The sequence below is a fragment of the Marasmius oreades genome, chromosome 7 (genome assembly GCF_018924745.1).
Source record: "Marasmius oreades isolate 03SP1 chromosome 7, whole genome shotgun sequence".
Classification (NCBI taxonomy): domain Eukaryota; kingdom Fungi; phylum Basidiomycota; class Agaricomycetes; order Agaricales; family Marasmiaceae; genus Marasmius; species Marasmius oreades.
In genome coordinates, this window is record NC_057329.1 from 571,239 (window position 1) to 594,993 (window position 23,755).

Genomic DNA, 23,755 nt, shown 5'->3' on the forward strand with positions numbered 1-23,755 from the left:
TGTATTGAGAATTTGTGACGGCCGAAACTCGATGCTACGACTATAATCCCTCATAAATCATTAAATACCTTCCCCAGGAAAATAAGCGTCACGCACAGGTCACCTCAGGTGACACTGACACTCAGTATGGGTCCTCTTCTTTTAACTTCTGGCCCTTGGGCGAGTTACGGTTCAAGCTGCACAGTCAGGCATCTTTCAATTCACTCGTCGTCGAATTTGGTTTTGCTGATCAACCTTGACGAATCACACTTGCAGGTCTTTCCTGCCATTGCGTTCGATGCTCATCCCGATGTCACCTACTCCAAAGCGAATGGAACAATTTTCGAAGCACATGAAGGTCGAAAATTTGTTTGAATCAGTTCCGGAGCGAACATGGCGCTTGAGATGAGAAAATTCAGGACCCGGTGCTCCCAGTTGTAATGTTCAATCTTTGGCAGCGATTGCGGGTCGTAACGTTTAATCAGAACGATGTTCATTTGGTCAATCAAGATTCTCTATTCCCTCAACCTTCCTCCGAGTCGCCCCGTTATTCAGGACATGCATGAAGTACTAGGTGGACTTGTCGGAGAAAGCTGAAAGAAACACAAGGTCGCTACATATTACTACTCCTGGGACCGTCTTCACCAGAGAATGGACCGTGGTCGAGTCTTCCTCCAAAGATGAGGTCGTGGAAGGTAGTGCACGTATCTTCCGCTACCCCAAACGACCTCCCTCACTTTGGGTAGATTTGAGGATAAGACGGTGTACCGATCACAACGCATGGTCGTATATCATCACAAGGCCGTTTGGAGATAAACAGAACATCTATCTACATTTGAACCCGGTGATTGTGGAGGGGACTGGGGTTGAGAACGACTGTTGTGTTGTGTTACTCGTCTCTTAGAAGTTAGTTCATTATTCTAACTCCATTTTTCAGGTATCTAATTGTCAGGCCCGAAACGACAGAAGATATAGCTATACTACAGGGGCAATCCTGGTTGTCGACCGGAATGTCTTTCGATGTCGCTAGTTCCACTCAAACCCTGTCACTTATACCGCTTGGCGAGCGAGGTTCGGGCGTCACGGTTGCAGGCGCACTGCGGAGGGTACATCGTTGAAGCGGCAATTGGCAGCTGACAAGGTTCTTACTAAAGTGCCCGAAGCCGGAATTGATTTTTAACTCCCCTGAATTGTTACCATTGTTCAAGGTCGGCTTACTTTTCCTATCTAGCTTGCATGGAATAGAATATCAATTCGTATCGGATGAACAATATCCCTTCCTCATGTAACCTGGGTCTGGCGTCCTGATGTCAATCGACCTATTACCGGAACTCAAATACCACTTTTGTATCAACGAGTAAGGGGACGATTTGGACTTCAGCGTACGCATCCTTCACAATGAGCGAGAAGAAAACCATGTTATCCAACCAAATTCCAAAATCTCACTACTCCCTTCGCTTCCTTTCTACAGAAGCTCGGGAACGAAAGCCGAACGCCAGTATGTTGACCCAGTTTTCCCATTTACCGATACCGCTAATGATGAAGTGCATAAGTCCGATCTCTTATGCCGCTAGAAAGAACCCCTGGTCTGATCTCCCTCCTAGCGGGTAAACCGAACCCGACGGCATTCCCCATCGCAGGACTCTCGCTATCCATTCGGGACCCAAGGTCTGAAATCATGAACATCCGAAACACTAAGAGCGACAGTGACGAGGCCGCGGATCTGATTGAAGTGAAACTAAGCCAGGAGGCTTTAGAAGAGGGATTGCAGTATACTGAGGAAGGTGGCATCAGGAGCTTAATGGGATGGGTATGTGGGCTGCAGGAGAGAGTTCACGGAAGGAAATGCGGACTGTATAACGGAGGAACTGCAAGTGAAGGGTGGAAAGTGACAATTGGCGCTGGGAGTCAAGATGTGCTGTATAAGGTTGGTCAGCCTCGGTTACTTTCTCGGAAGGAGGATGCCCATCTAAACCGATTTTCCGTTTGAAAGGCGATCAAATCCATCTTGAATCCGGGTGATTCTGTACTAGTTGAATCTCCGGTGTATCCGTACGTTCCATATTGTTTATGTACCTACTTCCGGCACGTAGCTGACGCTTCACAGGGGAGTTTTCCCTATATTCCACAGCATGTACTGTCCACAAATCGGTTGGTGTATAGGCATTTATTCCCTTTTTTCGATTCCTGATGCGATTCCTGTGGTAGAGATACAGACAGACGAGAACGGTGTGTCTGCTTCACACCTACGATCCATCTTGGAATCGTGGCCAAAAGAGGCACCCAAACCAAAGATTTTCTATACTGTTCCTACTGGTAGCAACCCTACAGGCGCAACGGCAGCGACAGAAAGGCGAATAGAAGTGCTTCAACTGGCGCGAGAACACGATTTCTTGATCCTGGAAGGTACATTTCCTGGTTTTTAATATTTTAATGGACCTTCAGTTCTCTACTTCCCCTGCAGATGATCCCTATTATTACCTCTATTATGGTGACACGCCACGGCCACCCTCCTACTTTGCATTGGAGGCGACCTTGGCAGAAAAGGGAGGCACGGAAGTAGGACGTGTCATTCGGTTCGACAGTTGTTCGAAGGTACTCTCCGCTGGACTGAGAATCGGATGGGCGTGTGGACCTGAAATGATTGTGGATGCTATGATACAGTGTGTGAGTGCCGAGCGTTTCTTCAAATACGTACTATTCTCGATCACTGAAATATTTTCATAAAAAAAGACAGGAATGTTAAACCTCCAAACTCCGACTTTGACCCAAGTTATAACATATACTCTCCTTTCGTCTCCCTCCTGGGGGTATGATGGATTCCTGCTTCATGCTGATCAGGTTGCTGCGTTTTACAAGAGAAAAAGCGATGTCTTTGAAACCTACATGCAAAAGTATCTCGGCGTTGGCGCTGGTGGAGAAGATATGCCATTGGCGAAATGGGAGAAACCCAAAGCTGGTTTGTTCTTTTGGTAAGAGCTCTGTGCGTACCCTCGCGGCCCTACGATTGACCGTGATCATGCTTCTGATCTAGGTTCAAAATCATCGATGATCCTTCGTGTCAATCTGCCGGTGGGGATTCGGAGACTTTGGTGAGAACGAGAGCGTTCAAGAATGGAGTTCTAGCCCTTCCTGGTACTGTTTTCCTGCCGGGAGACGAACCCAGGAAGACAGGTTATGTTCGAGCGTCTTTTAGCTTACTAGACGAGGGAGATGTGGAGGAGGCGATGAAGAGGTTGAGGACGACTATTCTGGAGGCAAGAGAGGAAGTCAAAACAATGTAGGAGGTATCTAATGTATTTAACTGCGGCCCGTCGGGCCGAAACAGAAGACAGACATCCTGTTTGTTCCTGAGTCATTCCAGACTTCAAAACTTCGGATTTGACAAACTCCGGTCGCTGAAATCTGGTCCCACATGCACTAGATCTGATATTTATCGAAAATTTTCTTGGTCAAAATGAACCGCCTTTTTTTCTTCCTAACCTCACCACCAGATGGAACCTCATTTCTCATCTAATACACTACCACCCGATCATTTTCTCTCTCAACCACGTCCAGATTCGACCGCAAATGCCACAACCCTCGGTTCTGTCGACACTACCACACTAGCAGCCCATGATTTCGACGTCGACAACCGTTCTGGGTTCATGCCGCCGCAGGAACCTCTGGGAAGACTTCCTGTGCAGTGGGAGGCTTGGGAGGCCGTTTTAGATGTTGCGATCCAGGATCGTTTACAATTGGGGGAGAAAGTCGATCAGAGTCAGGAAGAGAAGGATAAATCTTCGCATTGGAGGGCGAGGGTGCGGGAGGTGAATTCCTCTCTCTCTATAACCGATATGATAGTATATTGAAAACAAGCGACTTTTTAGTTACCATTACTCCCAACGACAGACCTGAAATCATCAGAAATTGTGCTCCGTAGAGCCCATATTGTGCTAGCCTGGATCATGCATTTCTACGTCCACTCTCTTCCTCTGGACAATGATATCAAGATTCCTTCACCGATTACTATCCCATTGTTGCAAGTTTCGAACTATCTGCAGCTGCCTCCTGTTCTCACGTACTCCGATGATGTCCTATACAACTGGAAGTCCAAGTCCAATTCGACCACCATGCCTCATCTCAACGACCTCCAGTCTCGAACCCTTTTTACTGGCCTGGGGGACGAAGAGGAGTTCTACTTGACTTCTGTTCGTATAGAGCTACGAGGTGTTGAGGCCTTGTCTCTCATGCGTTCGACTATGGACGAATTGTTCGTAAGCGATGAGATTGCTGTGAAGCGTATCACATCGTACCTCACTCGCCTAGCAAAAGTCATTGATGAGCTTAGCAACCTCCTCATGACAGTCCGACATGGTTGCGACCCAGACATATTCTATAATAAAATCAGACCTTGGTTCAAGGGTGCTGATTCTGATCGGCGACCGTGGACATTCGAGGGTTTAGACAGAGAGGAAGCGGAGGGGTTAGAGGTCCCAACAGAGCTATCCGGTCCTAGTGCAGGACAGAGTTCGCTGATTCACGCGATGGATATCTTCCTGGGTGTTGTAGAGTACTCCCATTCAGAGGAAATTACCGGGTCTACGACGCCTTCCTCTACCTCCGAGATCTCACACTCATCGACACGCCCGTTGTCGACCTCTTATTCGTCTACGACTGAGAGACAATCCTTCCTTGCTAGAATGCAACTGTATATGCCCAGACACCACCGAAATTTCCTCAATCATCTACGTTCCACTACTAGACCTTTACGGCAATTCGTTGTCAACAATACCTGTGCTGATCCCGATGACGCCAGAAATACAGCCTTGCTTGATGCCTATAATCAAGCGATTGTGGCGTTGAAGGGGTTTAGGGATAAACACATAATCCTCGTATCGCTATATATCGTCGGACCTGCTAGAAGGGCTTCGATTCGCACCCGTGATGAAATAGGTGGAGGAGGGGAAGGTACCGGTGAAACATCAGACTTGAAGGGAACTGGGGGAACGAATTTGGTCAAGTTTTTGAAGGATGTTAGAGACGGCACGAAGGGTGCTACTATCCGCATGACTTAACGTCAAGGAGTGATTATTTCATTTTTATTTCTATTGATTTCTAGATCTATAAATTTAACATGTCCTGTACGATCTCGAATAGATGTTTTTTTTTCCCATCATACCATCATCCATGCGCTGTTGAAGGGTCCATGGTCCATAGACTAGAACGGATGAAAGTGTTGGGAGACAGATTAGATTGGATTTATCTTATCTGAAAATTTAATGTCACAAAGGTCAGCGGGTTGTCACACCCCAGTTGAAAACTCTTTGCTCTTGAACCTCCACTACACATAGATGGCGACCGTTCATCCTTCAAGATTGGGATTAGTTCCACAATCATCACAAGATCGCGCTCGTGGTCGTCCACAATCACCTGTACGCCGAAATTTGAATAGAAGAAGCCCAAGCCGGAGTCGCAGTCGAGAACGAAGAGACAGCGACACCGGGACGGACAGAAAAAACAGAGATGATTGGAGGCGTGGTGAGGATAGGGAAAGCGGTAGAGAGAGCTACCAAGAACGAGCTAGAGACGGAGGCAGAGAACGGGATGACCATGACAGCTACCGCGGTGCACGCGATAATAATCAGCATGGACATAGAGGCGAGAACAGGAGAGGGACACCCGAGTATGGAGATTACAGAGGTCCCTCTGAAGCCACCTCGGGAAGGCAGGAGAGCATGTATCCGAATCGAAGAAACAGAGATGACGACTACCCACCCAGAGGTGGGGGTGGGTCTGACTGGTTAGAGAAGTGCGTCACGGTTCTCGTCCAGCTACGCCTGTGCTTGTTTGATCAACTTCTTTATTTTAACAGTCGCCGTTTTCAACGTGAATCCAGAACAGTCAATGTATGGCCACCGTCACCAAAAGAACCCACGCGTGGATTGTATGTTCAACGTCTTTACCGCAAACTCCCACCCCCGGCTTACACTCATTTCTCTTTTTTAGATCCCCGAAACGTAAAGAAAAAGATTCCAAAAAGTCATCCAAACGGCGACGGTATGACTCAGATACCGATACTGATTCTTCGGAAGAAGAGCGACGGAGGAGAGAGAAAAAGGAAAGGAAACGGCGGAAAGAAAAAGAGAGGGAATCTAAGCGAGACAGCAAAAGACGTCGGTCTCGAAGCAGGCATAAAAGTTATGATGACGAAGATGAACGAGAGGGAAGGCGTAGCCGCCGGTCCAAAAGCCGCAAAAGAAGTACCAGTCGTAACCCGTCCCCTCCTCCTAAATCTGCTAGTCGTACACGAAGTCAGACGCCTATGGACGATGACGATGACGATTGGGTGGTCAAACCTACTGCCGATCCTACAAGCTCTGCCTCCATGTTACCCCCTCCTGTCCCGTCCCCTTCTCATGTGGATGCGGACGATTCTGACGATGAAGTTGGTCCAAAGCCAGCACAAAAAGCAATCGCAAAGAAAGTGGATGAACGGTCCTATGGCGGGGCTCTTCTTCGCGGAGAAGGGAGTGCCATGGCTGCTTTCCTTCAAGATGGCGACACTGACGCTCGCATTCCTCGTCGTGGTGAAATTGGATTAACTCCTGACCAAATTGCCGACTACGAGGGTGTGGGATATGTTATGAGCGGTAGTCGACACCGCAGAATGAATGCTGTGCGGATGAGGAAGGAAAACCAGGTCATCAGTGCAGAGGAGAAACGAGGTATTCTGAAGTTACAGAGAGAGGAGAGAGAAAGGAGGGAGTCCATATTGAGGGAAGAGTTCCAGGAATTGGTGAAAGAGAGTCTGAAGAGCGGGGACAAATAAACGAGATCTGGGACAGCCTGATTTATCATCTACAACTTTATTCGTATGTGGCTGTGGTTAACTATATTGGCCTACTTCAGGAATTGACCTGCTATTCAGAGAATCGAAGCTTGTGAAACGGATACCGAGTTAGAGATACTGCTAGAGGAAGAGCACCTGTTCTCTCCTAGTCATTTCGGATTCGACATGCTCCAGAGCGTTCGAATATTCTAAACAGAGGTGGATTAGGATTGCCGAAAGCCCCAAAGCCCGCTCGAACCAAAGTTGAACCCTTAATCCAGACGTCGACGCTTGTTACCTACAGGCTACATCAGACCCGCCAAGCATTATCGCGCCTTACCATTCTAAGCGATAGCTCTAAGCATGCGGGTGGCTGCTGCCCTGTTACTTTGGACTCCGCACCCATGGACTGTGTCGAGCACTAAGACTCGTCGTCGATACCTTCAGCTTCAGCCCCCGCCCCCTAGGCTTTCCAGATACGACAATCGTGTGCATGATACCCCATACGCCCCACTAGGATCCCCCAATCCCCTACAGAATTTGACTTACGAAAATCGCTCGACAGCGCCCGCGGGCGGTAGGATGTTATTCGTTGGTGTCGTTCCGATGCCTGTATTGCAGCCAATGATGTTCTGGTCGACGGCATCGAGACTAAAGACTGAAGGACAGGTTTCCTCGTCTTCCTCAGCTGAGCTAGCTGGGTCATTATAGATGTAGATCCATATTCCCGGCCGAATGAGTGGATATGTTCCCTTCGTCATGGCGATTCACGAGCCTTCCTGTTCCTCCTACCTGCCTTTTCCGTCCATCATCCACGCCCATAGTCACGAATCCCAAAAAGGCGAGTCATACCTTGTATGCATAAGGACTTGGAATGCCACCTTCTGTGCCGCTGTTGGAAAAGATCTGTGACATATATTTTGGACCCAGGCGTACGCGACAGACCTCAGTTTCGGCTTGATTCTCTCGGCTCTCAGCACCACTATGTCGGACGATTATATCGATATTTTAGCCGTGCATATCTCAGTGGAACAGTAAAGGTATAATTCGGGTCGGCAGAGGTGGGCTGCGAATTATCCTGTGCGATACTCCCTCCTTCCTCTCCCGTATACGGTTACGCCCGCGTTGCCGTACCGTATACGGGTCTGTACAGATTACTTCCATACGTTTTCTCCAGATTCTGTGCCCCTGCCTCGGAAACAGTCGGCTGCAGCGGAACGGATAGCGGCGTTGTTTGCCCTAAGTAGGGCTCGGTTGGACACTGATTCCATCTCACTCCGGTCTCACACAAGCACCACGAACTAGGGCTGCTCGCCGTTGTCGTTCCTGACGGGACGGTGGCTGTCCCGTCAAGAGGCCGTGTACGGGACGACTGAGAAAACAAAAAGGAGGACCGACGTGTGAAGTACTTTCCTTAACACGAGTGACGGTCCAACTGCAAGGAAAAGAGAAGAAGGTAGTTGCGTGTTGATGGGCCGATGACGGTTGAGAATTCTACACCATACTTATTACTAGCCGTCGTGTGGGTTCTGTAGACTGTGGGGTTCTTCATTAAGCAAGCTATCAGCGCGCACGGGAATCTGCAGGAGGGGGGCATATACCCTGGACTGTCCTATCCGGGATGTACCAAAAAGGGGTCTCATTTTGGCCGACACTCCGATCCTAATGTACATAAAATCACCCAAATTGAGCACCACCTACGATCCCTGGTGTGCGTAAGTGGCCTCGTCGGTAGCCAGGTCCGATCCGTATGTACATGATAATGGGTCGCTAGTATTGTCCTGGCTGAGGGTAAGTACCGGACCGTTTTAATTTTTTCTACTATGTTGTATACCCAAAAAATTTGTAAAATAATCAGTGGTGTAGGTGTGAGGCTGTATCAGTAATGGTACATAAAAATGGTCCAAATTTCCCACCCCAATCCAAATGTACCAAAAATCTGCCCAAATTGACCCAAAAATATGTACCAAAAATGGCCCAAATTGGGGGTCAACGGATCGGACATGCTACCCAATATGCCCCCCTCCTGAATCTGCCTACACCGCCAAAGCTGGCCCATATCGTACAAATAAGTGCTTTTTTATAGTGTCAGAATAATGTCATGATATGTCACGGAGATCGGCCCCATCTACTCAATATATAGTCGGATCATATATAAGTGATATAGGGCCTGCGATATCGTCACCATATAATCCATTATATGGTGAAGATATCTTGAGTTGCTGTCTACGATATAACGTACAGCCCCCTCAGATATATTGCGACATTGTGACGCGAGCCGCCAGCGACACCATATTCCATTCCATTTGCTTCTTTTTCTATTCCATTCCAGGGGGGGCATTATCGGCATTGACAAAATTGTGTTATTGCGGAAGTCATCGGTACACAAAAAGGATTGTAGGAGTTCATGCAGTAGTACTTGCGTCAAGAAATGGTACAAGGAGGGTATGGGAAGCAGGAGGAGGCGCGGCGGGTTCCCAAAATTGAATCAAGGAGAGAAGAGAATGTATGTAGGGTAACGAGGGAAATGTACAGTTAGCGTGTAGGGTAACGAGGGGATTGTACAGTTAGCGTGAGGTCTGGCGATAGCGGGTAACAAGAAAAGAGACAAGTGGACATGTAGATGAACAACCGGGCGGTCAAAAGGCTATAGCCCTGTCCAGCTTGCACTGCCAGGCCGTGACGACAGCCGTAGTGTCCTGAGCGGGTGTCTTGAAGGTGTTTGGCGACGCATAGTCTGTCATGTCCTCCTTGAGAATGACCTGAAAAAACCTGATGTTGTTCAGCAAATCATCTGGTGGATTTCGAGATGACACTCACTCGCTCAGTTTCTGTCGCTGACCGATCCTAGTAACTCCCGCCTCCTTGGCATCGAGGCGTACATCGCTAAGTGAGTCGTCCACAAATCTCCAAAAATGAGTTTTGCGATAGAATGCCTTGACACTCCTGGGGGGCTTCGAGGGGTCGGCATTGGCTGCAGCAGAGGTGTTGGTATTGGCAGAGGCGTTGGCATTGGCGGGGGTGTCGGTGTCCATATTGGCATCGGTGTCGGTTGCTGCTGCGTCAGAGTGGGTGTCATTGGGTGCACTTGACATTGTCTCAGTGGTGGTGGCGGCGGAGTTGGTGGTAGGCGGTTCCTTGGCGAAGACCTGGAATTTAACAAAGCAGTATCGCTGCAAGCGACTCAGTAAATGAACGAAAAGCACAACGTTGAGAACTCACCAAGTAGGCGACTCGGGCCCAGTGAGTAACCTTTATTTCCATACCAGGCGGGGCCAAACTGGAACAGAGAGTGTAGATGGGCTGAGGCCCCGTCCCTGCTCCTTTCTTCTTTCTTCCGAGAGATTCCTTGAGCTGCAAAACCGATTAGTTGTCGGTCTGGAGCTGAAAGGAATCTGGTTCATACCTTTGTCTTGATGGAGCCTCTTGCACTGGCAAGCCCATCAATTACCATGCTCTGTAGTTCGGAGATAAGTGTTTGATGCTCGAATAACTTCTCTGGAATGTTGAAGAGGTCGGGTTCTCGCTGAATGAGGCTCTGAACATCTGTCAGGGAGATGGAATTGGAGAGCGTACGTCGACAAAAGCTCACCATAAGAGCGCCGGATACTCCACCAAGATATTTCGTGATGTCAGGAGATAGTAGACATCCGATAATCTTGGTCTGTAGGTATGACTGCAACGCAGGATCAGTTTCAAATCTTGGCGTGATGGGAACGTACCCTGAAACTGCTGTCCAGTAAAAGCGCTGCATATGGAGCCTCGGGGCTCTGGGTCTGTTGTGCGCCGCTTTGAAGCAACTTCTCGATGCTCTGCATTTTGATGAAAAGGACAGTATCGCGTTGCCGTTTGTGCAGCTGAAAATGAATGAAGTAACGAATCAGTAACAAATATGAAGACTGAAGAACGTACCTTTGCGAACTTTTCAGCCGCTTTGATCTGTTTCTTGTCGAGACCCGACTCATTGGAAGCTTCCTCTATGCACAACTTCATACGTTTGGCCGTCCGAGGAGTATCGTCTCCGAGTTCAAATACGCGTTCGCAAGGCTGCTCAAGAGTCGGAGGGGAAGGAGACACTTCTCCTGGCAAAGTCCAAGAGAAGGTTCCCTGGGCTTCGAGAGTGCGAGCTAATGCTTGCGTCGCAATGCTTCGACCGGGAGTTTGATAAGAAGTTTGCAGATCCATGCCGTCGTAGATGGAGGAAGAGGAGCCAGCCGTCGCGTTTGTGTTGTAGATGGAGGAGCCAGCTGTCGAGTTGGTGTTGTAGATGGAGGAGCCGGCTGTCACGTTCGCGTTACTTGCATCAGCGGGCACTGTAGATCGGTCCATAACCTCTTTGAAGAATCCCATAACGTTTGATGGAGGAGAAAGGAGTGAAATTGAAGAAGGACACCTGCCGCGCCAACGGAGATGGAGGTTGAAATCGAAAAACTGACTGTGACACACCGTCACGCCCTCACATGACATGCGAGCCTTTGAAGAAACCTGAGGCTGCAAAACCCGTTCCGTCCTCAAGGACATTGCCACTAGGGAATACACACCCTCCCAATGACTCAACTTGATGATTCTTAGAGTCCTCCAACTCTATGAACATAAACTTTGAGATTTTCATTATCCAAGGCAATACAAATACCAAACAAATACAATGGCTCAAACTCATTCCCTCACTATGACTCTTCAAATTCTCCTTCATTTGGAGATCTCATCACTGTATCATGGGTGTGTGCTCCACCTTCCTCCATAGCATGTGGTTCTTCTCCTTCCTCCATAGTGTATGGTTCTCCTGTCTCTGTGATGTGTTCTGTTTCCAAGTCCTCCACAACAGCTGATTCGGCATGTATAGCTGCCTGTGAAATGTCCAGTAATCTCATAACTAGATCCGGTTTGTTTCCAGTATGCCTGAGGGAAAATATCTTGCACAACTCAACAAGACGATTACGGTCAAGTGTTCCAATATTTGCCATGTCCTGTTCGATATTAGTTCTAGGATCATGAAGTTGATCTGGGCTGTTACTGTGGCCACCATGACCACGACCTCGAGTGCCACGACCACGACTACGACCACGACCACGACTACGACCACGACCACGACCAATCCGCATACTACTAGAGCCTTCAAATGGAAGAGGTTCTGACTCTAACAGCTCAGAACTGTTTTCAGTATACCCACGTTTGCTGGCATATTGGGCTCGAATGTAACTTGCTGCCTTTGTACGGAGCGCTATTTGCTCTGCAGATGGAAGAGGAGGCCTTGACAGTACAGATATGAGTGAGGGTGGGAGAAGTTTGGGGATTGTCAGATGGTTGTGGAGTGCATGAGTGTTGAGAACAAATTTCTGCAAGTGTGAATGATTTACAACAAGCTGAGAGCGAGATGTTTGAGACCGCTCTTGAACGATCGGTACACTTTTGAATGTTGTACATCTTCCTGCATGACAGTCATGTTGTACATTCAACCCACAAATGAGTTTCTACACCAATAAGCATATAGTTTGATGAAGAAAGATATTAACTAAAGCTCACTATTGGGTCTACAATTTGCAATGAATTTTGAGTGTTATCCAGTTCAAGGACAGGCATTCTTAGGAGTCCATGTGGTTCTGGAAGAAAGTCAAAAATCTCTAAAGTGACTAGACCTATTTGGGATGATTCTTTGGACACAGCAAGGATTTCCTTGACTTTTCCAATCTGAATCTGTATAAGGATTCAGCTTAAAAATCTCTTTATTAAAGGTTGAATATATCTACCTTTTCCTTATCTTGAAATGCAGTAAACATACTGCACCGAACCTGATCTCCATTTCGAGCATTTACAGAGACACCTAAGTGGAACTGTTGATATCTGAGAGTATTCCAACTTTGATCCTGGCTATTGGATGCCTTAGATGCCTCTGTAAATTGCCAAGTTAATTTGAGTTTGCTTGTATCTGGCTGTTTGGCAGGAGAAAGCCTTATTGCATCTGTAGAATATTAACTAAGTACATGTCAGTTTAGAAAAAATATTATAAAAAGCTCACAAGGATGGATTTTATTTTTTGAAGTGCTGGGTATTGCAAGGAGTCTATGGTAGAGTGTGCTGTCTTCCATGTAAGAGAGTACAGATTGGCCAGCATGAACCCACTTCTTAGAAGTTGGATCACACCAATATCCTCCAGTGACAATGTGCTTTGTGATGTCTTGAGCTGCAAAAGCTATACATGAATCGCGACTTGGAGCTTGGCGATTGCTATAAATGCATGAGAGTCGGAATACATGGTTGAATGATTCATAACGCTCGGTTGAGAATATGAGGGCTGGTCCAAAGCGGCGAATATGTGCTGGAAGGTGTACTAGAAAGTGGAATTTTGGCTTTGATATTAGAATGCTGGGAGCACATTCTGCAGTCACATTCAAGAATGCTTCAATAGTATGTGATAAGTTGCTCTAAATTCAGTTTTTTAGTTCTATTGAGAATTAAAAATGCAGTCAACGTACTAGATATTCTTCCATATCATCAATTTGAGTGTGCCATATTAGCACCACTAGTTCCCCAATAATGGACCATGCATTAAGCACTTTTTGTGGAACAAGGTCATAGATTAGAAAAGGCATTAGTTGTGCTAAACTCTTGAAGTGCTTTCCGATGAGACTTCCTTTATAGGCACAGATATACTCTGCAGAGATATTCGGTATATTTAGCCCCGAAGTGTCGAAAGATGCAAGTCGTGTTTGAAAAATTGAAAAATCTTTGGTCTTCTCCAGAATATAAGCAGTTTGACCCCAAAAGTACTTCACAATGCCCAATAATATGGTGTGTAGTATTTCTGTTGGAGTATCTTGATGCATATTGACACCTGACAATAAAATTCAACACTAAAAACAACAGCTGTACAATAGCTAGCCTAAACTCACCTGGCATACCGATCAATGGGTTGATACCATGTTCCTCTACAGCATGTTTAACTTCTTCCCCAAGCTGAGTCTGAATCTCTTCCTTGGTTCTCCCAAGACCATCTGGATGCTTTCCACTATACAAGGTTTTACCAAGATTAACAATTGCTTGAAGAGAGTTTGCACAGATTGAATCATTAATTCCAGTGGCTGCTTTATGTTTCTTCAGCTTCTCCGTAGCACCTGATAATGTTGAAAGTTGCAGTTGTTCATATATCTTGGAAGCTGTATCTTCTGGTGTACGAGCTTCACCAGACTATAAGCAAGATTAGAATTACCACTATCAGAAAATTGCAAACAACTACTTCACCTTGAATAACTTCATAAATCCATCATTGGTCCGCTTCACTTCTTGAGTTCCCCCAACCTTACATTCCCGACAGAAAAAATTACACTGGAGTCCAGCATGGCTACATTCCTCTGCCTGCATTGGATTATCACCAGCCCAAAAATGTGCATGGGGCACAAGGAGACACTCCTCCTCGAACTTGCAGTCATATGCATCAACTCCATGTTCAGCTGCTTTCCTGTCAATTTGAATTCTTAGTCAAGTTCAAACTGGAGATTTTTGAAACTTACATAATACTCTCTTTTAGTGCTTTCACCAGCTCCATAGGTGTTGCATGGGGTGAGGAGGTTACAAATCTTGTACAAAACTCCTTCTCTATCATCTGCCTTGGAAGCAAGCCATTTGACATATAGACAGCATGGTGTTTATTCCACTGTTTGGATATATTTCCACTAACATCATCAACAAAAATGATGAGTGGTACACCATATACCATGCGGCCTTTTGCATGTTTTCGCCTTGGATGGGGCATCTGTTCTCCATATGAAGTTGAGCATTCTGAATGGACCATAAACTGTTAGAATAATTGTCATTCATGGAAAAAAAAATCACACCTGCAAATCCACAAGAAAGATGTCCATCGTCTTGAAGATCTTCATATGTTCTTCGAAATGTGCTTATTGGTAGAATAATTTGTTCAGGAAAGACAATAAAACCATTCTTAATAATGAAGTCATGAGAAGAGTAGATTAAAATGGAATTTGAAGCCTACCTGTGTTTTCTGAACAGCATGTCCAATAGCATACAGATTTTTCTCCTCTCCATCAGACATACGCCTTGTAAAAAATCGGTCTGGAATAAAAAAACCACCCCCATGACATTGTAATAGCTCGCCAAGAAAATAAAGCCTTCCATTTACGTGAACAGTGATTGTCAGCATATCACGTGGAAGGTCAACCAGCCACTTCTTTCCATGACATAGTTCTGACATCGAGTCTTGACCATCTTCAGGATATTCAATCATTGCAGAACGTGTTATTGGGTTTGAGAAGTCCTGTATATAAGGTAAGTACAGTAACAGAAGTAAATGTTGAAATACTACTACCTTTGCTATAGCCTTTGCTATATCGTTGATATAGAACACTGTACCTGAGAAAGATGTTACTTTCTCTGTTGGCCTTGTCACCATATCCTCAATTGCTTTCTGAGCTTTCTTCAAAGTATCAAGAGATGGGACATTCTGTGCTCCAAGAGATTTTGCCCATGTAATCACTGCTGTCTTCTGGATCTCTGAGAACCGAACTCTTGTACTGCCACTGAACAACAATTGTGTCAGAAACAACTGGAAAAAAACAGTTCATTAGTAACAGCTAAAACTGGAACATGCAAGGAAACAGGTTTACAGGCATTGAAGCCCAAGGATATGTTGGTGTGCTTGTACTTGGAATTTTATAGGAAGTGGTATCAGAAATGGAGGGAACTGTGAAGAAACTGTCAGCTTGTATAGAACAGAATTTGAAAATGATGTTGCTACACACTTTCAGGCCCATAATCAACTTCCTCCTCCTCATTGCCATCATCAACTTCATCTGGCAACTCTGATGATTCTGTTGCATGGTGAGATGGAAGACGGCAGAAGATGACTTCTTCAGTCTCCAAAGCTTGAATATAGTCCTGATAATAGTCCTCTGCAAAATATTCATTTCCACTAAGAGAAATCTCTCTGTTTGTTGGGGTCCAAAGGGCAGATATCTGCATCATTTCTTCATATTGTGACCCAAGGGAGTCTTGGCTGAGAGGAGGAATGGCAGAAGAAATGGGTGGGGTGTTGAATGTCAAGGTTGGTGTCAAAGTTGGTGTCAAAGTTGGTGTCAAGGTTGGTGTCAAGGTTGGTGTCAAAGTTGGTGTCGATGTCGATGTCGATGCCAACGGATTATTCCGCTGAGCTTGAATATAGATGTCTTCATATGTGCGATGCTTCTCACTTTCCCGATGTTTGGATAAGTTCTTCCGTCCAAGTTGTTGATAGTTCCCCCCCGTTTTGGGCATGCCAGACATTCAAAAATGTCTCTTGATTGCCAGTCCTCCATTGAAAGCATACGGAATACTGCAGAAATAATATATAATGTGTTGAAATAAAACAATAAAAACATACTTTTTACTCCTGATACTGATGTATCCATTTTGCTACTGGCAAGCCCTGTGGAGGTATTGGGATTGAGGAGAGAAGTGGGAGGAAAAAGAAAAAAGACTCACGCAATTGGTGCGTGTGAAGTGCGTGTGCACACGTGAGCACGTGCACAGCGTTCTTCCCCTCAACGACTCTCCACATCCGTTCGCTTTCAAAATGACAACCTCTGTTGTCCTTCAACACTCCCTCGACACTCTCACTTCCAAACAAATCCATCAAATCCCTCTAATTATCTCCCTCGAGGGCAAGTTACCGCCCCATCTGATTGACACAACAGTGGTAAGCATGTTTCGTTTTATATCGACTATCCAGTCTTTTTGACGAATCCCAGCCTCTCCAGCTTTCTTTGTCACTTCCTGAACCCTACAACATGTTTCTACAACCCATAATCAGCGAGGAATCGCCCCATCTGGTACGGGTAGAAAAGGTAAGCCATTCGGTTGATTTTCCATGCACTACGTTGACGATTTGGCAAGGACCTTCCTACCTTCCATTCCACTTCATCCAAATCTGCTGTCTCCGCCACCATTCCTTATCCGACTTTCTTGCCGTTACCACCAACGTTTGACCACCAAAACACCCAATCCTGGGTTGAGCTGCACCAGGGTATCGCGCAGTGGATGTCCAGTTTCGTTCAGCAAAGGCACCACTCGCAGGACTGGGAATGGGGGCAAGAAGCTTATTGGATGGCGTTTGCAGCCGCATACACCAATTTTCCGACCGCTAATTGGCCATCATGGGACACTACCATAGAACTAGAAGGGCCGTTCATTCAAGGCTGGTTCTATGGGGGACAAAAATCAACGTACAACGATCGCTTGGAGTATTCAGAAGAGGGCTCAGAGGCTTCAGAGGATTCAGAGGATTCAGAGGATTCAGAGGATTCGGATAAGGCCACGCAAGACAGAGACCGCAACGTACGAAAAGACTTATGGCAACGCTTCCGTGTGCATGTTTGGTCCGGGTACTCCATCTTCATCTGATATGTTTCTGTATGTGTTTCCTCCTCCTATGTTACTGAATACAATGCTGTTCGTTTTCGTCTCAACTTGGGCTCTCTTTGGGTCAAGGTATGTTCATTCTCTCCAAAGCTTGACGGTTTGTATCTAACCGAATAACATAGGGAATTGAATTGACGGTGAGGTCACGAAGGATGTGCTTTACACGTATGCGTAGAGGTCACCTCCAAGGGCGTATTCTCTTACACCCTACAACTGTTTACTTGGTCATAGACGCCGAGCGATAGCCTCTTTGCATGTCAGTCATATGCAAATTCTCGTGTATGCTATTGCTATCTACGAAAAACGTACGTGGTCTCTTTCTACGTCCTTTCTTTCTTACCTCTCCTTTCCATGTTCACTTAGCTCCTTCATCACCATGAGCGCCATGGTCTAGGCCACTGTGGAGCAGGTTGAGAGACGGCAAGAGACGATGAAGATGAGGAAGGCGACATAACCGTCGGGACGGGGCTATTCACCAGCCCTTTTTGTCGCCCACTACGCTCACCTCTTACAGTAAAATGCCATATGTTACCTTCGTTATCCTACACACTACCCCACACACTAACTGTATCCCCTCGTTACCCTACGTGTACATTCCCCTGTCTCGCTATCTCCCCGATTCAACCCGCCGCCTCCCTGTGGTTCCCATAATACTTTCCAATAAAATTCAAATCGTTAATGCCTTTGTTGATAATGCCCCCCTGGAATAGAATAGAAAAAGAAGCAAATGGATGGAATATGGTGTCGCTGGCGGCTCGCGCCACGACGTCGCAATATATCTGAGGGGGCTGTACGTTATACTGTCATTGACCCGGAAGTCGGCAATCTAAGGAGAAATATTAGTATAACTAAAGAAGTACGTACCAGAACCTGTAAATAAATTACAGTTGCATAAAACACCTTTTGAGGTATGTGCCTACCAATTTTTGTGTGGGGAGGGTGTGAGGTTATTGAGATATGAATTTTTTAATGAGGGGGTGTCGAAAACGTGGCCCCACGGCGAAGTCGGAAATTGCCGATTTAAGCGACGTCGCTGTCGTCACACAATCGCGCTCGTTGAAAAAGTGTCGATATCTCCTCGAGTTCCCAACCAAAATACACAATAGGGGGCTCAGAATGAAGCGTAGATAAAGGCGAATATTATTTAAGCTAATTCAGTCACAAAGGATACACTTTTCCGCTTCAGATACTGGTCTAATGCCTCCAGCTCATCAACATTCTCAAATGGCTCCCAAGTCTTATCTCCATCATCCCACCAGACCCGAAATTGCAGCTTGTCCTCAACACGACGATGTTTCTCAATCTTCTTGACACCAATTTCCACCTCCTCACTGTCATTCTCACTGGTCTCTCTGTCATCTTCCATAGGCATATCAACTAATTCCCTGCTGCTGTCATAACCATTGTCCCTGAGCTCCTGGGTCAATATATCTGCAATAGAGACATTCCCAATCTCATATTCATCATCATTGTCATCGCTGTTGCTCTTGGCAGAAAGGGGTGGAGTGGTGTGAGAGGCAGCTGCTGAAGTTTCGGCAGGACTGGTCCCTTTGTTAATTCGACGGGGGCAAGGTCGGGGTTGAGATGGCTGGGGGGGTGGAGATAGTGCAGAGAAGTCAAAATTTTCACCTGAAGATGATTCTGATACCACGTCAACTTGACGACCCTTTCCTTTGCCGCCCTTTGCTCTGCCACGCCCTTTACCTCGACTCCGACCAGCACCAGCACCTCTAGCTCTACCCCGAGCTTGACCTCGCCGTTTGCCATGATCCCCACTGGCCTCTCCGATCAACTTTTCCAATTCTTGCTGTCGAGTTTTCAGACGGTGTTGGAAAGCCTTGTGTGCAACTTTAACTTCCTTCAGTAGATTTTTGGCCTTGAGCCGCCAATCCTCCTTCGCCAACTCCTCTAAGGCCTGTGCATCAGTAAGATGTCGAGCACGCCCCTGTGCATAGGTTTTCTTCTTTGTCTTACCCTTCCTCTGTGCAACCTCCCGTAATCTAGCATTCTCCTCATCCATCAGTACCATATGAGCATATGAACAATCAAGCTCAGTGCTGGCATGCTTGGCAGTCTGAACAAGAAGGTCGATATATTCCCAGAGCTCCTCTGGTGGTGCCTCATTGTCAGGGGGATCGGGAAGAGCAAGTTCGAATTTCTGAATCCGAAGGGACTCAAGTAGATTGTCGCTAGTGGCTGTGACTGATGTGCGTCCGCTGGTGGCAGAAATGTTTGGGCTGTCAGTTGGGGCAGATGTGACAGTGAGAGGGATGGGGGCTGCGACTGGAACTAGACCAAAAGGAAGTCGTGCAGGAATAGGCTGGGATGATTGAGTAGTAGTATTCTGTGCAGGTGCGTAGGCTGTAGTAGGGATGATGTTGCGGTTAAAAGGGTGAATTCCGGTCTTTTGGAATGCAGAGGTAATGGTGGTTCCCTTCATTGCACGTTCCCTGGCTTTGTGATAATGAGAGAGAAAGTTTGCTTTTGAGATGGTGATCTGCTGATCTGCCGATTCCATGACAATCTGCTTCCATGCACGAGCAAGAGGTGAAAAGACACAAACATCACATGGCTGCAGAGCATGTGTAGTATGGGATGGAAGACAGAGAATATGAATATTATTTTTCTCTGCCGCATTGCAGAACTCGTAGGAGCAGTGGCTGTTATGGCCATCAAGAATAAGAAGTGCAGGATACTTTGAGTGGAGCCCAAAGTCCTTCCTCCGACGGCGGACCTCCGGAATGAAATCTTTCTTCAGCCAGGTGTATCCAAGTTCCCGATCTGTCCAGCCATTGGGAGATGAAGCTACACTATAGTGGGATAGTTGAGTGCAGCACAATGTACAGAATTAATAAATGGACTGAAGACCCACCTTGCACCACCAGGATTATCTCGGGACCATTCTGCATTTGTCCGAGCACCTTTAAAGATAACTGTAGGCTTCATACTGGAACCATCCGCAAACACCGTCTCAATAATAGTTATCCACTCCCGACTTGCGTTCAATGTTGTGAATGCTGTTTTCTGATCACGATCAACAATAACCTTCTGTGCCCCAACATCTGCAACATTGACCCCCTTCTCATCCATGTTAGCAATCATACCCGGATGAATCTTCAACCCATCTCCTACATCTATGACTTCCTCCAAGAGATCATAGAACTCACCAACAAGGGTAGGGTTGAGAGCCTGTGCCCGACATGCCTCCAGCATGGTGGTCTGTCTGGCAACCAAATCCAAATGCTGTGCCAGAAATCGCCTGTAGAAATTTGTCCCAACTTCCTTTCCTGCAATGCTGGAAGCTTTCTTGTTAATGAGAGAGGGTCTCAGACCAACCCCACGGCGACCCAACACCTTCAGCCACTCTACCAATATGGACTCCTGCTCGCGGTTGAGAATCATCTCCTGAGTATGAGCTTCTTGTCGGTTCTTGTGTTTTCCACTGACTCGGTCATAAAGTGTGGAAGAGGGAACACCAAACCGCTTTGATCTAGAGTACTAATGAGCTTTGGACACAGAGATTGCAAGCAGGACTCACGCAGCATTAACACTCAGTTTAGATTTACGTACTGCCTGCTTCAGTCTCTCTGCCTCAGCCACTGCTTCCTGCTTGGACCGGTCTAAAGCTGCAAGTGCATATTGAATTCTGTCTTCTGGAGTTGCTTCCGCGGTTTCAAGTAACAGAAGAAGGTATCCAACCTCAAGCTGATCAACAGCTGGATCAGAAGGTTTAGGAAGAGAATCTGGAGAGGGGGACTCAGATGGAGTAGGAGAATGGGGTGGGGTTGTATGTGGTGAAGAATCTGGGGTTGCGGAAGTACTGGTAGTAGTTTTTGCTTTTTTCCTCTGCCCTTTCTTACGAGGCATAGTGTAGTTGGGGGGAAATTGGAAGTCTTTCCCACGCAGGTCTACTTAGAGACAGTATAATGGTTCCATCAGGTCCTGGGACTTTTCTCATGAATATATATTCATTTCAGATGCTTCTACTACACATGTCATGTACAGAGGCTGTACTTGTGGGGAAAAAACCCTAAATTTATCAGTTTTTCCTCATTTAGGTTGTTTTTCCCATGAACAGAGGGTGCTGGAGGTGCCAGAATCAATCCTAATTCATTGCTTGGACTAGAAGTAAAAATTCAGGAATCATCTGATCCCTGCCAGAGGTGTTTGCTAGTCTTCTTGTACAGTTTATGGGTGTAAAACACAAAAATCTCGGATATTTGCAAGCATACACCCTGTACACCCAAAAAAAATTGCAAAAATTCAAGGACCAAAGATTTGGGTAGCCCAATGGATGTAATTGACAGTGCCAAGAGCCTGGCCCTCAGCATGCCATGCTGTACCTGGAGTAATTGCCACAACCTAGGGTCAAAATGACTGAAAAAATCGGAGTGCTCTGCAGAATCATGGCCTTGGGCACTTATAGGTCAGTCATATTTGTATCTATGGGTATGTGAGGGCAAGAGAAATATCCAGTGATCATAACTAACCAAGAATGAAGGGAATTGATCGGGAACTTGTGCCACAGTGGCGGCATTCCTGATTAAAAAATTTTCTCACGCTTAAATTTTCGGCCCGATATTTGACCCGTCGTCGTGCAACCATCACAAGTCAGTAAGGAGTTCATCCCCCCTTGTGAGGAGTGTTCTGGATGGGTATCGTACATTTCTCCTTAATTTCTGATACTAAAAAGTCTAAAAAAATCGGTCCATTTTTGGCTACAGTACAAATTTCTGAATTCCCGGTTTTTCCGACTTCAGGGTCAATGACAGTATATGCGGAGCCTTATCGACAATGGACCTGCCCGAATTGAGGATAATTCCTGCTGCTTCCGAGAGCACTGGCTCGGATAGATATGCAGAACGTACGTATTCTCGGTCCGCAGGTATATTGAAAATGCATCGCATATGCGATTTCACAAGCTTGGTCTGTTCATCGCGAGAGAGGGAGTGATAAGGATCATAGCGAATGAGAACGCGGGAATCGAGTGCCGCCAGGCCTGCAGTTTTAGAATCTCTACTTCGCAATTTCACCACCGCAAGGTCAATCGTTCTGTACTTTTCAAGTGCTGAATTTGGGAGGCTCTGATAATAAGAATACCACCTAGCATTCAAGTTGAGTACACATTACAGTGTAGCATTCACCTCACTTACATGGGCCGACCAAATTTAGTCATCTGTCCGAGCTCGCACACTCCTGCCAGCGTCAATTTGCCAACCTCCTTTGCCTCTGACGTAAACTTTCGAGCAAAGTTGTCAAATGGTAGCTCGAAAAAGGGCGGGATGAGTTTGGTGTCGTTTTGAACTCGAATCGACGGGTACGCCGAGTTACTCGGTGTGAAGGTTTGTAGGCTAGAGTTGGTGGACAAGAAAACAAAGAAGATCGGCGTCTTGCGAATCATGTTCAGGACGTGCATCAAAGCATAGTAAGGGGTTCGTCGATGTGATTTGTTCGACGGCAAAGACAAAGTGTGCGCTTCGTCAAAGTAGACAATTGCATAAAATTTGACACTCGTCTTGTAGAGTTTCTTTAAAAAATTGACAAGTGATTCAGCTGCAACGCGCAACGCTTCTGCACGATGTACGAGAGGCTTCTGGTACTTCGGGGGTTGTAGCGCTTCCAGCTGACCAGATTGTGAGTCAAAACGGAAACAGTCTTGATACTGTACACGCACCTCTTTCGCCTTTTTTACCACTCGGTCATAGAGCATGGTTCTATTTGGACCAACGTTATCTACAGTCGACCCGTCCTTCATCCAGTTGTACCATTTGCCAGCAATCTCTTGTGGCGTTCCCTTTGTGATTTCTGTTTTTTGGGATTGGAGTTCGGCGACCGTTTCATTAAAAAGGGCCTGCAAGAAGACGAGAGGTCGTGTTATGGCATCCACTTCGTGCTCAAATTCTTTTGTGAGATACTCGCGGTCTTCGTGGTCAAACGGAGGATAAGCTATGAAGAGGGGTGTAAGTACAAGAACAGATAGGATTTTGGGGAGGAAGTTGGAACCTACTCTTTGTACCGGGGTCCATCTTTTCATGGACGTTGAAAGGAATCGCGAACCGAAGTGTGGCAGAGTGATCCATCAGGCGCGATTTGCCCATCCCCGACGACTGGACAACAGGGAACGAGCGATTATAGTGTTCCGTGTTTATATGGTACATGTCCATGATACGTAGAAGAATATCGGGGCGTGGGGTACAGTAATCCTTCTCAAATGCTTCTTTGAAATCTGTTGCAGATGTATGAGGGATTGAAGGACAACGCATGGTGTCAGGCCTGATTTGATTACCCCATTGAATTCCCCTTTTAATTTCTTCCTCTTATGCGCTCATATTTTGGACCCATACTCATGGACCCATACTTCCTTTACGGTATCGTTACTATCCGCATAGCCTCCTTTTATACATACTTACTAAGTTTGGGAGGTTTTTCACGTATCCGTTTGGTTGTTTGGCATGGACCATAGTTCTGGTTTATAGTAATAAGTACAAACAAAGGCTTCCAGTAGTATATAAACAGGGGTGTTCCCCACAAAACATAGTTCATTCTCCTCCCTAC

General features: G+C 46.3%; 8 protein-coding genes across 8 annotated transcripts; 5 read left to right on the plus strand and 3 right to left on the minus strand.

Moving 5' to 3' along the window:
- Positions 1-98: 98 nt before the first annotated feature.
- E1B28_010888 (uncharacterized protein) lies at positions 99-2,733 on the plus strand. Its single transcript, XM_043155874.1, has 8 exons — positions 99-183; positions 256-862; positions 917-1,477; positions 1,533-1,906; positions 1,973-2,031; positions 2,087-2,130; positions 2,188-2,385; positions 2,444-2,733. Exons 3-8 carry the CDS (start codon positions 1,378-1,380, stop codon positions 2,704-2,706), a joined length of 1,038 nt encoding a protein of 345 aa, XP_043005656.1. The 5' UTR covers positions 99-183; positions 256-862; positions 917-1,377; the 3' UTR covers positions 2,707-2,733.
- A 740-nt stretch (positions 2,734-3,473) lies between these two features.
- E1B28_010889 (uncharacterized protein) lies at positions 3,474-5,036 on the plus strand (the record flags this gene model as incomplete). Its single annotated transcript, XM_043155875.1, has 2 exons — positions 3,474-3,788; positions 3,849-5,036. The coding sequence occupies 2 exons, from the start codon at positions 3,474-3,476 to the stop codon at positions 5,034-5,036; spliced, it is 1,503 nt and encodes a 500-aa protein (XP_043005657.1).
- A 448-nt stretch (positions 5,037-5,484) lies between these two features.
- E1B28_010890 (uncharacterized protein) lies at positions 5,485-5,766 on the plus strand (the record flags this gene model as incomplete). Its single annotated transcript, XM_043155876.1, has 1 exon — positions 5,485-5,766. The coding sequence occupies one exon, from the start codon at positions 5,485-5,487 to the stop codon at positions 5,764-5,766; it is 282 nt and encodes a 93-aa protein (XP_043005658.1).
- A 103-nt stretch (positions 5,767-5,869) lies between these two features.
- Positions 5,870-6,790, plus strand: E1B28_010891 (uncharacterized protein; the record flags this gene model as incomplete). Its single annotated transcript, XM_043155877.1, has 1 exon — positions 5,870-6,790. The coding sequence occupies one exon, from the start codon at positions 5,870-5,872 to the stop codon at positions 6,788-6,790; it is 921 nt and encodes a 306-aa protein (XP_043005659.1).
- A 2,639-nt stretch (positions 6,791-9,429) lies between these two features.
- On the minus strand, positions 9,430-11,140 carry E1B28_010892 (uncharacterized protein; the record flags this gene model as incomplete). The annotated part of the gene is made up of 7 exons (XM_043155878.1): positions 9,430-9,562; positions 9,611-9,963; positions 10,013-10,144; positions 10,197-10,328; positions 10,383-10,466; positions 10,513-10,647; positions 10,703-11,140. The coding sequence occupies 7 exons, from the start codon at positions 11,138-11,140 to the stop codon at positions 9,430-9,432; spliced, it is 1,407 nt and encodes a 468-aa protein (XP_043005660.1).
- A 317-nt stretch (positions 11,141-11,457) lies between these two features.
- On the minus strand, positions 11,458-16,057 carry E1B28_010893 (uncharacterized protein; the record flags this gene model as incomplete). Its single annotated transcript, XM_043155879.1, has 13 exons — positions 11,458-12,261; positions 12,314-12,484; positions 12,538-12,749; positions 12,807-13,212; positions 13,264-13,622; positions 13,681-13,975; positions 14,030-14,246; positions 14,299-14,566; positions 14,623-14,728; positions 14,781-15,062; positions 15,114-15,350; positions 15,412-15,488; positions 15,547-16,057. 13 exons carry the CDS (start codon positions 16,055-16,057, stop codon positions 11,458-11,460), a joined length of 3,945 nt encoding a protein of 1,314 aa, XP_043005661.1.
- Positions 16,058-16,355: 298 nt separating this feature from the next.
- E1B28_010894 (uncharacterized protein) lies at positions 16,356-17,182 on the plus strand (the record flags this gene model as incomplete). The annotated part of the gene is made up of 3 exons (XM_043155880.1): positions 16,356-16,478; positions 16,531-16,626; positions 16,676-17,182. The coding sequence occupies 3 exons, from the start codon at positions 16,356-16,358 to the stop codon at positions 17,180-17,182; spliced, it is 726 nt and encodes a 241-aa protein (XP_043005662.1).
- Positions 17,183-22,349: 5,167 nt separating this feature from the next.
- On the minus strand, positions 22,350-23,463 carry E1B28_010895 (uncharacterized protein; the record flags this gene model as incomplete). Its single annotated transcript, XM_043155881.1, has 3 exons — positions 22,350-22,823; positions 22,875-23,146; positions 23,208-23,463. The coding sequence occupies 3 exons, from the start codon at positions 23,461-23,463 to the stop codon at positions 22,350-22,352; spliced, it is 1,002 nt and encodes a 333-aa protein (XP_043005663.1).
- Between the last annotated feature and the right edge of the window lie 292 nt (positions 23,464-23,755).